Raw genomic sequence first — 13752 nt, 5'->3', positions numbered from 1 at the left:
CTCTTTTGGGGTGAAAATTTTAGGTACAAGACCTCTTCCATGAGCCTAAGGTGCTACCAGTGTTCCTTGCTCACTTGGTAGCATGCATAGGCTAGACTCATGCAAAAGGTTCAAAAAAAACCGACCCATATCCTCCAAATCACACCTCTTTAATTTCCCCAATATGTCATATAGGCTTGAGCTAGGCCCACAACAAGGTTGGGCTCAATTGAATCAGAAGTGTCGCGAAAATGGGTATCAACACATTCAAACACTTATTTTCTATGGATTTTAGTTATCTCAATTTATAAAATCTCTGGTGTCTTAATTTGATGATAAAGAGTGGACACCATAAGTTAAAACTTAATATATATATATATATATATATATATATATATATATAAAGTACATATTTTATCCCACACGTGTGAATTTAGCCTAATATCCAATCTCGCCAAGCAACCAACCAGTGCGCCCAAAAGGACCGTTAAGATTTCCTTCCCCCCTCCCCCTTCCGCTCTTCTCAACTCCGCAAACACTCCAAGCCAAAGCAAGCACCTACACTTCCCCAGTGGCCAGTACTATCACTGACTCGCCTCCACTATCCAACAATCTCCACCGTTAAAACTCCATCCATGAATCTCCTCCACTTCGCTCCTCCATTCCCCACCGTCCGATTCATCCACATTCATCATCATCATCGTTCCAGATCCACTACCACTACTACCTCTCCACTCAGTCGCGCACGACTCTTTACTGTAAGGTCTCTGCACTCTATTCCTCCCCTCACATACATACATATATAGCTTCTGCTTTACTATGCCAACTACTAGTACTTATTTGTTTTCTATAAAAAGAAATATGAAAAACAAAATTTGAATAGTTTGGTGAATTTTGCAGGGCGAGTCTGCCATTTCCGATTCAGGAAGCGAAGTATTACAGAGAGCTCGAAGCTGCCGTGGATGTAGTTGAGAGAGCTTGTCATCTTTGTGTCGACGTAATAACCTTTCTCTGCCTCATGTTTTTGTCTTCCTTAATTGCCTGTTTGGTTACTGAGAAAATGCCAGAAAGGAAAACAACTTGCAACATTCTGAATTGCTATTGCTGCTTCTATCGCGTCTCGTTTCTTGTTTTTCTACAATTCAAATTATTGGTTTTGGAAGCTAGAACTCTATTCTGAAAAATGCTGGTCCATAGGATGCTGTGTGTGTGTGTTTTTGTTTTTGTTTTTAATTTTGTGGAGCAAAGAACTCAAAAGCTCTGCATAAAGACGTGAAAATTAGACCTTTTGTTTTCTTTCTAGCACTTTCTAGGGAACTAAACAATACTTAGTGGTTTATTATTTTTCTTATTCTTTAATTGATTATATTTATGTTCATTAAATTGTAATTTATAATTTTTTTTAAGGTGAAATCATCTTTGTTTTCGAGTGATGGACGGATTGTCGAAAAGAATGATCAGACTCCAGTCACGGTTGCAGATTTTGGGGTGCAGGCTCTGGTCAGTTTGGGTAGCTATCTGAAAATGCTCATTGCTTATGAATTTTTGTTTGTTTATACTTGTTATTAATTGAAAATTTTATTTATGATACATTATATGAAGAGACCATTGATTTTTTTTGGGTGTCCTTGCATGAATGGTTTTGTGTGAATACAAGAATTGGTGTCTTAGCCTGATGAAGAGATCAATCATCATGGAGTGGACACCATAGGGATTAAATTCTACATTATCAATACCCAAAAAAAAAAAAAGGTATTTTGTAATCACCTCAGTTTTAAAATTGGAATTAAATTTTTTTTTATTGTCAATGCTGGAGCACTTGTGGGCAAAATGGAAATAGGTAAAATTTCCTACATATGATATGTGTGGATTAATCTTCATGTCCCTGAAATTACTCCATGCCAGCTAATTGAACCTGCACTTTGACTGTTAAACATGTTGACTCGTAATCGTGATTTCTTATTGATGGGTATTCATGATGGTACCATTTGATCCACATTTGGACAAGGAAATTTATCAAATATTGCAAATGTTGCTTCGTTGCATCATTATTGCAATGTTATTCTGAACAGAGTCAACAGACCAGACCCTATGATAATATTAAGCCTGTCATCTTATGACTGTCGATTTAGCAATAAATGTAAGCACAAAGAGCCCTGAGAGAAGAAACAGGGGCATATTGCTTAAGTTAGGCATCACCTTGTCTCATATCACAAGTCTTAGAGCCTCGTGCGATTTACACTGGAGAGTGATGTAACCATAAATTGTGCTATTTGTAATGCTCATCAAACAATGTATAAATAAGAAAAGAATAATATGATTGTCTAATAAGCAATCTCCAAGTCAAAGAAATTATTTACTTGTTGATATCTTAAAATTCTTTGTCTAGAATCCAAGCATTACTGATTTGCCTTTTGTGATTATGGTGACAGAATTGGGCAAACTGTTCCCTTCTATTCCCTTGGTGGCTGAAGAGGACTCTGCCTTTGTACGTTCAAATAATCTAGAAGATCCTGTGGTAAAGGCAGTAACTCGTCAAGCAAGTGCTGAAGATAAGCCATGGACACATGATGATGTGCTCAAGGCAATTGACAGAGGAGGGAAGGAAGCTTTTACCTTTGGGACCAAGCCAGCCACATATTGGGTTGGTTTAACTAGTTCTTATACTGTTTGGGATGATCACTCACCCTGCATGCTTGTGTTAGTTGGTATATATCTGTGGACTCCTTGACTTGCAACTTGTATGATGATATGATCTATGAGTGTGGGTTAAGGGTACCTTCTGCTTCTTATCAGAAAGGGGTTCTCAGTTTAGTCTCTTTTATGGCCTTTTAGGTGTTAATTAATTTTGTATTTTTTGACTTCATAATATGCTTTTTGGTTGGATTTTTACTTTATTTACTTCTATTGAGGTGTTAACTCAATGCAGGTACTTGATCCCATAGATGGCACACGAGGATTTCTAAAAGGAAGTGAGGCCTTATATGTGGTCAGTCTTTCTAATTTAGAAAGGTTGCTCTAAAGTTTGTGAAATATTTGTTTGCATCTGTTTGGGTCAGCTCATTTCCATCTTAAAAATGGAATGTAAAGCATCACTTTTTTCAAGGTACAACTGTACTCTTACATAATAAACAAAATAATTTGATGAAAACAAGCTCATCCAAACAAATTAAAAGAAAGTCAGGATTGGTCCAAACTAATTTTGGTTTGCAGTTTCGGCAGTTGAACCACCAGTTGATCAGTTTTTGACCTTTTCTGGTTTTTGAATGTGGACTGGACCAGTATAGATCCCGCTTTGTGGTTGATCCAGTCAGACTAACTAGTCCAATATGGTCTTTAAATCCATGAGTAAAACTAAATTGAATTTAAATCAGAAGGTATAATAAGAGATGTGCATGAGAATGAAGTTTTGAATTATGTGCAGCTGGTGGATAGAATAGAATCAACTTGTTGATATAATAGCTTATATCATTTCAAGACTGAAGTATGAAATTTAATCCTTCAATAACTACGAGTGCTTTACATTTAAAAAGTAAGATGGATAGTGAACTTATAACATTTGTAATTACATATAGCATAGTTTCCGTTATAGTTGTTGTTGTTTTTTATTTATTTATTTTTTAAAATAAAACTTTTTTCTTTTGAATAAATGGGTTTTGGATACAAGAACAGTGACAATAAAAACTCTTTTCCATAATTAATGCTTGTAATGGGTTGGATATGTGATCCTTAGTTGTTGTGGTGTTGGTAGTTCGTGTCATCTTCTTGGACATCGATGGTAGCTATGAAGTGGGTTTCTATGATCAAATAGATGCTGATTGATAGTTTCACCAAGAAACGCTTCTATTTCTGAAACTAAGAAAAGGGTAATTGCATGTTTTGTATGATGACAAGGTTAAGAAAACACTTCTATATGCAATCTATTATCTATAATGGTTGTTTCATTGATTCTCTGTTTCAGGAGAGAAGGAATTGAACATTTGGGCTGCTAGTCTCAAATAAACAACATGGAACAGATTTTTTATAATTTATACAGAAAAGTTCCAAAATATATTCTTCAAAGATATATATTCATTTTATGGAAATTGTACGTTGTTTTCCCTATAAGGGTATCCTTCTTAATATCTTGATTTTTGCTCAAGGAACTCCCTAATTTTTTCAGGTAGGTTTGGCTCTTGTAGTTGAAGGAGAGATTGTACTAGGTGTTATGGGTTGCCCTAACTGGCAGTATGATTCTTCCAATGAATCTACAACTGAGATCCAGGAAAATAGAAAAAACTTAGCTGGGTCAGGTATCATTATGATTGCTCATATTGGTTGTGGAGTATGGACAAAGAGGTTATCAGATATGCTGTATGCCACAACCAAAATGATTAATGGTTGGACCAGATGCTTTGTAGATGGATGTTGCTTAATACATGAGGCACGCTTTTGTGCTCCAGATAGTCAATCATCGGACTCATTTCCCCTGTCAACAACATTCAGCGCCACAACAATTGCAGACAGTGCTGGGAATAATCAAATTCTTCTTTTGCCCACATGTTGTGGAAGGTTTATATTTGTTTCATTAATAGTAAAACTATATCTTCCTACTTACCTGCTTCTACTTGAAATCCCGATTGCTAATTTGTTGCAAGAAGGTGCTAACTCATTGCCAGAGTTCTTCTATCTGCCAACATCAATCAATGCATAGATCCAAAACGAAACATCTACTGTACATACACATGCATGTATTGGACTTAATTTGCTGCCTTTGTTTATAGGAGGATTATTTCTTGTGTTTACATAACCAAAGTTTGGTTTACAGTGTCAAGTTACCAATGTAGAATTTGAATTAGAGGTTGATGCAGGAAGTGCAAGAAAAATCTTATTTTTATTTAGTTTTATTTTATTTTGTGAGTCAACTGTATTTTTTATTTTAGGTCCTAGTATTTAATTAATATTTTTATTTAACGCCAAGGGTATTTAATAAATAAGCCAATTAGAGTTTTCCTATGTCAGTTAGAATTAGGATTTAGCACTTCCATATGAGCAAAGTATTGTACTCCTATGAAAGAGGGAATATTCTGACAAATAAAATCCCTATTGAAATTGTTCTCCATGGTCTATTGTCAACTCCAGTCAACCTTAGGTGCTGACTCTTAGAGATTTCTAATGCTTGGTGTTGACTCCAAGCAAGCTTAGGTACCAACTTCTAGGTTCTCTATCTTTATTTTCTTGTTCTTTAATTTTTCTATTGAATCGTCCTGGTTAAAGTCTTTCATTCCCATATGTTGATGCTATTCTTTGCTTTATGCATGATGACTAATTTGAAACTCTTTCTTGTTTTTCTTTTGTTTGATAAATTATGGTTCCTTTTTCATGCACTCACGTCTTCTCTCCACGCATCCTTTTCTCTTCCCTCTATGCATCCAAACTGTCCTAGTGTTGATTCTTTTATTTTATGCTGGAACTAATTCTAGCTTTTTGTAACTGTTTCTCATATACATTTCCTTGCTTTCACTGAGATACTGATTGGTTTTTTGTAATTTTCATTCTCACCAATGCATCTATTAAAATTTGTTCCTCTAAGGCTTTAGAATAACTTTCTAATTTAAGACTCTCTACTTCATTTGAGGAAAGGCCTAAAAGAGATACTGACAATAGTGTGCTTCAACAAATTCAGGTTGTTTTGTTTCTGTCTTCCTTTACTTTTTTAATCTTTTAAGTCTTGTCTTTGTCTAGTTCCTTTTAGCTCACTTATTCAATGGTCAGCCTTTTACCTTACTCTGTTTTATGTTCAATGCAGAATGTATTTGAAAAAAGAAAAAGAAAATAAGAATACAAAACCCTAGGCTTCACCACTTATAGGGGTTTGGAATCACCACCAAGTTAAAGAAAAGGTCAATGCCTTAAACCATTCCTGGAGCCTTTTCAGTAGAGTCAAGAATTACAGCAGGACACAATTACATCCCAACAACTCTCACTCATAAAACCCAAATTCCAAATTCAAAACGTCAACTGATATCTAAAATGAAAAAAAAATAATAATAATAAATAAATAAAATAAAAACCTGAAAATAAATGTTTGTAAACTCTTGATATAGATGGTGTCCCAACTTGGAAAATCTGAAATAATCCCTCAATAAAACTAGGGACACAACTAAAATTCTCAAAATTTTCGCAAAATTCTATTGCTAACTAAAGAGTTCTTTAAGAGCATAAATCGAATTTTTCTACATTTCCAAGTGTGAATACTGGGTAATTGACTGCAATTTTCAGTGACCATTTTAGATTTTTTTTGTCTCTCTTCCTAATCTTGTTTTGGTGCTAAGAAAGTACCAAAACAAGACCATAAGAGCTTTAAGTACTTTGCTCTGTAGTAACGAGCTCTTTACTTAGGATCCTCAACTGCTCTTTCTAAGGAATAAAATGCCAGCCTTCAATTCTATAAGGATTTAAGTTTCACTCAACAGGCCAATGCCTAAGCCATTGGCATTCTTTAGTAGAGTAAAAGCATATGCAACAGAAATTGTATTTTCTACTCTTGGTTTTTAAACTTGAAATCTGAGGTGCTCACTGATAATTAGCTCCTGACTTGGCAGAAAGCAGGCTTGTATACGCTTCTTGTGAGTTAATTTACAATTTTTCAGTGTCATAAGGACCTACTGTTTTGATTTTTCGTTCAGATATCTCAATAAAACTTGTGGCATATAATTTCTTATTCTGTTCCATGTATGCTATTTAACTTCTGCTGTGCCTATCAAATATGAATCGTCACATCATCCTGTTAATGGAATTATGAATTTTTTTAACTTGTATGTCACACATTCTTTTTGGTTTATGCAGCTTATGCAAGTATTTAATGGTGGCTTCAGGTAGGGCTGCTGTTTATATTCATCAAGCAAAAGTTCAAACAAGCATTAAGGTATCACATTGATTTCTAGATCTCAATTTCTTGCAAATATTGTGGTTGTATGACTTAGTTCCTGATCTATCTACAATTTAGATTTGGGATCATGCTGTTGGCATAATATGTGTGCTCGAAGCAGGGGGAAAGGTATGCAATACTCCTTTTCAAAAAGTAAACAAGCTAAACCGATCATACTTTTGAACCCCAAAAAAATAATAATAACAACATTTGCTAATAGAATTCTTTTCATCAATGTCATTGTTATTCTCGCATTCATAGTGATTTCAAACTACGTATATGAAAAGTTTAATGGAACTTAATTTAGGAAGAAATGTGTAATCATGTCTAACAGAGTAGATAAAGTGAGAAGACAAACATTGCACATAGGTGTGTGTGCGTTTGTGCGTGTGTATATATATTTTTATATATATATATATATATTTTTTTTGCATGTAATATAATTTTATTAAAAAAAGAGTCCCACCAAACAATTAACATCTAAAATTACAAAGATCTAGAAATTCAATATAAAAGAAGATTTTATTAATTTTTTACCTATAAAAAAAAAAAGAAAAATTTGATGACATAAATAAATTTGAATAAAAATCAGGTTACTGACTGGAAAGGGAGTCAAGTTGATCTTGCTGCAGATAAAGATGGACGGAGGATTATATATCCTTCAAGTGGAATCCTTGTGACTAATGGCAACTTACACGATCAGATTCTGGATAAGATCTCTTCTATTTCATCAAATGTTTGATGGGTTGACCCCTACCTGATCTTGGTATTCTTTTTTCCTTTTCCTTTGAGCATTTAATTCAACAATTCTTGAATTGATACTTGGTTCAATTCACATGCAATGCAAAATCTGCGGAATGTTACACCAATTGTATTAGTTCACTGTTGTCAGATAACAAAGTCATGCTCGGTTTTCTTTCATTGTCTACTAGTTTCTCGGGCGAGTTCAGCTAGCTAATAAAAGAAAACAAACATAAGTAATACAAGAAACTAGCCAACTATTTAAGGGCCAATACTAAATCTTCTTTAAATTTGTTCTTATACCAAAAATTTATCTTAATGCAAAGTCAAAGTCAAAATATTCCTTTGTATTTTCAAATTTTCAGTTGATTAAACTTGAACATATCATTAGTTAGGCTATTGCTATTGAAATTATGTGTTGTTTACAGGGCTGTTTGTGACCTACTAATTTGGAGCCCAAGCTATCTTCTTTTATTTAGATCCACAACTAAATCTTCTTTAATTTTGTTTATAGAGCGAATGTTATCTTAATGCAAAATCAAATTGGACATATTCCTTTGTATTTTCAGTTGATAAACATATGATCAGTTCAGTTGGGATTTTGCTGTAAAAAATCACATATGGGGAGCTCTGGATGAAACTTTGCTAATGACCCTGAAAATTTTGACATCGTCCATATTTTTAAAATCTTGTCTCAGCCTTTTGTTATGCCCTTATGATGAAAAGATCATATTGTGGGCAGTAATTGGCAATGAAGCAATGTAGACATTTCTTGTGACTTGGCTAATGAGTTCTAGTTCAACTGGCCTCCTCCCCTGGTAAGTTTTCTCTGCAGTTCTTACATATTAGCTGCATGTGTAACTTACTAGTAAAAATAAAAATAAAAATTTCTTGCCACATAGAGAACAAGGAAGTTTATAGCTAGCATCATAGGGAAAGAGGAACGAACATGTGTAAATTTGCATAATAAATCTGTAATGGAGACGCGATGGACATATTATGGGAGGTGTTAAGTCATAATCGATGGCCTGCAGACCAGTAACTTTATTAATTGATCAATAGGAAGGAACTGTCCAGGAAAAACATATTTTATTGAAAATTTAGGTTGGCTGCCAAAGTTGGAACATGTTATATGAAACTATAGGCACGCTAATGGAGAATAGTCTACACATATGAGTTTAAAAAAGGAGGGGGAGTAGAGTAGAGGGAGGGAGAGTAATTCAATTAACTTGTTTGGAAGTTTTTTAAGGAAGGAGGGGGAGAAGTTTGGAGGGATTTCAACCACCTTTAACCCCTCATTTTTAATTCCCCCAAATTGGAGAGATTTGGAGGGAGAGTAGAGTAGATAAATTTTTCAATTTACCATTTCTAAATTAATAATAAACCAATATTGCAAGTCCATTTTCAAATATGGGTAAATTTATCTATTTTAATCATTTCCTCTCCTCTCCATCCTAATTTTTAAAACATCCAAACAAAGGGAATGGCTAATTACTCCCTTCCCCCTTACTAATTTTAAAAACATCCAAATAAGATGGAGGAGAACCATTCCCCTCTACTCTCCTCCCTCTCTAAACTTCCAAACAGGCCAATAATGAAGAATTGTTTATGGACAAAGAAATGGCTTCATAGATGTAGATATGGATTTTCGATTCAAAAGTAGAAAGGATCATATTTGAAACCTGAAATAACCTCATTTGGTAATTCTGATTTTTGACAATTTCTTATTGTCTTTCATTATGTTAATACTAGACATTTCCTGAAGCAATTTACATGTGCCTTGTGTTATTATGGTTTTTGTCTTTTTGATGTTCATCAATCGGTCCTAAGGGTTTCTGCGGGAATATCATTGTTTTGAAATTGAGTATTGGTGGCTCCAAGCTTGGGTTATTTTGAAAGTAGGCCAGGCTATATGTTCAATCTACTCCCACGAATGCCGCTATATTCTAATAAGCTGGTCTTTCCATTGTCAATTTGCTTATATCCTTTGTTTTGGTAATTATAATTTGTTTATTTCCAGTAAATAAATGAAATTGCTAGCGAAAAATCTATGCAAATGGATAATGCAAAAGGTTCTACAAAAACTTTTTCTATATAAAACTTGCAAACCGATGTGACAATGAATGTGATTAGTGGACTTTAACAACCTAATAAATGATTTTTTTTTGGTGATTGATGACAAATAAGTTTGCAAGCTTTATCATCTATGTAGTAAAATTTATAGTATGATTAGCATTACTTTTATGCAAATTATGGTTATATTAAAATTCTCTTTCACACGGTATAAGTATGTTATTATAGACCGAAAACATGAGTTAAACCCACGTTTTCAGTTATAAAAGCACACATAGTGTGAAAGAAACAACCCCCTAACATTGTTACTTCAAATTTGTGCAAATTTAATACGTATCATTGTTTTCCGGAGGTGGAACTAAAACCGTGTATGAAATTTGTGCAAGTACTTGTCTACAAGATTTTTTTTGCAGAAAGCATTAATAAAATGTTGTTTCATGTAATGGCTGCTTGCCATTTAGAGGCCAAATCATGCATCCAAAAACCTGATAACTATGATTAACTTCCCTGGGTATGCCCTTGCTGTTAACGCACAAATATATGCTCCAACATCAGCTATCAATGCGTAAGAAATGGATTGAACATTTGAACTTATCTACGTGCGAAGTCAACCAAAAGAAAAATCCTATTAAAAAGTAAAAACTTCTACGTTTTGAACTTATCTACTGTAGTCATATTCAAATCTCGTGAATCTAGGCTCATGTCAATGCCATTCCCATAAATTTTTTTTTTTTAAAAAAAAAAAAAATCCCTACGTGTCCCAAATTTTTCTATATGTAATTATGTATGTGTCCCAAATTGCTTACGCTGAACACAAGGTCAATTAGGATTTTTTTTTAATTAAAAAATAATAGGTTAATTAGAAAAAACTAGTTTGTGACAGTTCTCGATATCTGATAGGGCATAGGGGCCAGGTGTTATTTCTTCTCTATACAAAAATGGGTGGGTTTGAATGTTTGATAATCTCAATTATATAGTAGTGAAAGAATTAAAAAATTAAAAAAAAAAAAAAAATTATGCATGGGAATGCTTATTATAATAAAAATGGCCCTTCTGTCACACAAGCCTTGGATCTCGTATCTGAAAATAGCCCTAAATTATGTGAACACTGTTCTTTTTTAAAAAAATGTCCTTGACACAAATAAACAAAAGGCCCACGTAATTATTCAAAGTTTGTTGGAGCAATCAACTAGCTCACAACAAAACGAACAACACTTTTTTTTTAAAAAAAAATTAGATTATCTACCAAATTAATATGTTTCGGCTGGTCAACGCTAACAGTAACGTGTCACGTAGACAATTTTTTTGGGTAACCCAAATCCTAATTTTGGACAATCAATTACCTAATCGAGCAAGAGCTGTAAGCAATTCGTAATTAAAGTATATAAATTCGAATTCTTAATCCACAATTTCCCATTATGGGCTATTTAGATTTGTCACATTCCAATGAGGGTGTCTCTGTGGTACCAACCTAGGGGACATTTTTTCTAGGGGACATTATTACATTAGACTAAGATTATATTTAATCAAAAGCTTAGCTATATAATATAGTCATATACTATTGCTCTCATTGCCTACATATGAGTTATATGTAGCCTGTAGGAAATGTTATTCTAGATTCTAATAAGCTTTGATAACAACAATGAAGGAATATAAAAATTATAGGGGTGAGAAGGGAATGCAAGCAAGGCGAAAAGAGCGGGGTTAGGTCAAGAATTATCTAGTTGTTACTGAAATATGTACCTAGCTAGGGGGAAAATCTTAGTAGATGAATATTATAATGATTGACCATGTGACACCTAGATAAAGTGGATGAGAGTACGAGATAGTTTTTTACATATGAATTTGCGAACCAATAGTGTCTTCACATGATGAATTAACCTAATAAAAAAATGTAATTAAAATTAATGATTAGTCTATTACTGCGTCTATAAAGTATAATAAGCAAAGCCATAACCTACTTTGCCCGTAGTTAAGAAATGTGCCTAGTGCTAATGATTGACACTTGTCCAAGGTGATAATGTCATTTTATAATTCAGAACTGCAATCAAATGCTAGCTTAACATATATTTTCTAGTGTTTCTAATAGGTATAGAAATCCAAGATTCAAATCTTCCATCCCAAACTATTTAATTGTCAATTTTTTTTTTTAATATTTGTTTTGAATTAAGCCAAATTCAATAATTAATCCACTAATTAATGTATGAACTTATTCAGAATTGCAATCATATGCTCATTTTTAGTAAGCGTTTGGGTCTTGATTATAAATCAGCTTATTGTTTTTTTTTTTTTTCCTACTATTTTCACATAAATCCTCTACTTACTTCATTTAGTTTTTAGCTTTATTTATCTTAGGTTTTGTAAAAAAAAAAAAAAAAACTTTTAACAAAAAGTTAGATAATCTATTCCCAAATGGAATAGCGTATTTAGCTTTTGTTAAAAATGTGCTAAAATGCACTTGTATTTAAAAAAGCGAAAACAAGTGAGAAAAGTTTAGTTACACAAAAAATTACACAATTTTTTTACTAAAATTGTGATGTGACATAGTGTGATTGGTAAAAGAAAAGTGATGGGTCCATGAATAAGTGATAAAAAACTATTCATAATTTACTACATCAAAATTATGATAAAAAGTTGTATAATTTTTTATGTTACTATAATCACTAGAAAAAGTGAAATAAAAAAATGTACATAAAACCTAAAAAGGTAAAAAAGTAAACTTATAATCATCTAATCTCTATCAAACATCTAATCTGACTTAAGCTTAACATATGCATGGTGCTAATGATTGACAACTGTCCAATAATGTCATTTTTTATAATCTAGAATTCCAAACAAATACTTTGAATTCAAGCCAAGTTCAGTAATGATTTCACTCTTAACAACCTTTTTTTTTTTCACTCTTAACAACTTATAGAGCAATTTCCTAACGAAAACAAGACATTTGAGCATCTCCAGTATCTTAGATAAATTTTTGTACTGTTTAGAGAATAAACAGTGATTTTTATCTTTTAACTACCTAATTTTTCAAATACACTTTTCTTTCAACAAACTCTCTATCTCATTTAAATATTATTTTTTCATTTATTATTTATTCTTTTTTTAACTACACATCTTCCAATATTTTTTTATTCAATACCTAATTATTATAATAGAAAAAAAATATTTGAAGAATGAACAGTAGTCCATTAGACTTGATGAACTACTATTCATGAGCCAAAAAAAAAATCAGGATATAAAAAGTCTATTAAAAAATAAATGATAACTTATTTTGTGAGTTTGCTCTCTAAAATAGAGAACATTTTGTATTTAGCTCTTTAAGTCGGAGATGCTCTAAAAAAAAAGCATACCCTGTACGAATAATTAAATACTAGTAAAACAAGAATAGCATGGGATGTTGGATTCTAAACACGTGAAGGACCTGTTTTAAATTTGATCAGAAATGAACGGACATAGGAGACGTCAGATCTTATGAAGTGTCAGATTGCTAAGGAGAGTGGTTTTTCGATGGTGTGCCCACTTTTGGAGTGTGTTATACGAAGACACGTATAGTGTTTAAGTCTTGGGAAAGTCACAATTAATTAAAATTAAGCAACAAAATTAAATTAATTAATTAATTAATTATGCACAAAGCAAACATAGGATCGTACAGGTACAGAGAGAGATCGTCATGCGACTCATGCATGCAAAATATATATATATATATATTTGCAATTAATATACGTATGTAGAGAGAGAGAGAGAGAGAGAGAGAGAGAGTCATCCCTCTGAGCCGACATGGGTGATGGGTCGGCTTAGAGACTGACTTTTTTGAACCCTCTCTTTATAAAAGTAAATTGGTATATAAGTTACACAACTTTGATATCAGTATTGGTGCTTGTTTGGTGTTTTTTGAACTACTTTTTTTTTTTTTAACAGGAAGACTGAAATTTGATTCAAATTAACGAAAAGAAATTATCAAATTATATAATTTGAGAGAACATGTTCTAAGAAATAATAATTTTCTTTAATTCATGTAATATGGTACTTAATACTCTAAAAATGTTTTG

The 13752-nt window shown here is 32.8% G+C and overlaps 1 protein-coding gene across 3 annotated transcripts; it reads left to right on the top strand.

Moving 5' to 3' along the window:
- The first annotated feature begins 430 nt into the window (after nt 1-430).
- Nucleotides 431-8672, top strand: LOC115991538 (putative PAP-specific phosphatase, mitochondrial). 3 transcript variants are annotated; one of them, XM_031115299.1, is made up of 10 exons: nt 431-742; nt 880-976; nt 1387-1489; nt 2412-2623; nt 2909-2968; nt 4142-4530; nt 6808-6886; nt 6968-7018; nt 7482-7655; nt 8200-8672. In XM_031115299.1, the coding sequence occupies exons 1-9, from the start codon at nt 615-617 to the stop codon at nt 7629-7631; spliced, it is 1269 nt and encodes a 422-aa protein (XP_030971159.1). In that variant the 5' UTR covers nt 431-614; the 3' UTR covers nt 7632-7655; nt 8200-8672. The 3 variants fall into 3 exon arrangements, with proteins under 3 accessions (XP_030971159.1, XP_030971158.1, XP_030971157.1); XM_031115298.1 differs by lacking the exon at nt 8200-8672 and adding an exon at nt 8059-8192; XM_031115297.1 differs by lacking the exon at nt 8200-8672 and having other exon boundaries at nt 7482-8044.
- The last annotated feature ends 5080 nt before the right edge of the window (nt 8673-13752 follow it).

This window comes from Quercus lobata, chromosome 5, assembly GCF_001633185.2.
Source record: "Quercus lobata isolate SW786 chromosome 5, ValleyOak3.0 Primary Assembly, whole genome shotgun sequence".
Lineage (NCBI taxonomy): Eukaryota > Viridiplantae > Streptophyta > Magnoliopsida > Fagales > Fagaceae > Quercus > Quercus lobata.
The sequence above is the reverse complement of the archived record's forward strand: the minus strand, read 5'-3'. Positions and strand labels throughout refer to the sequence as shown.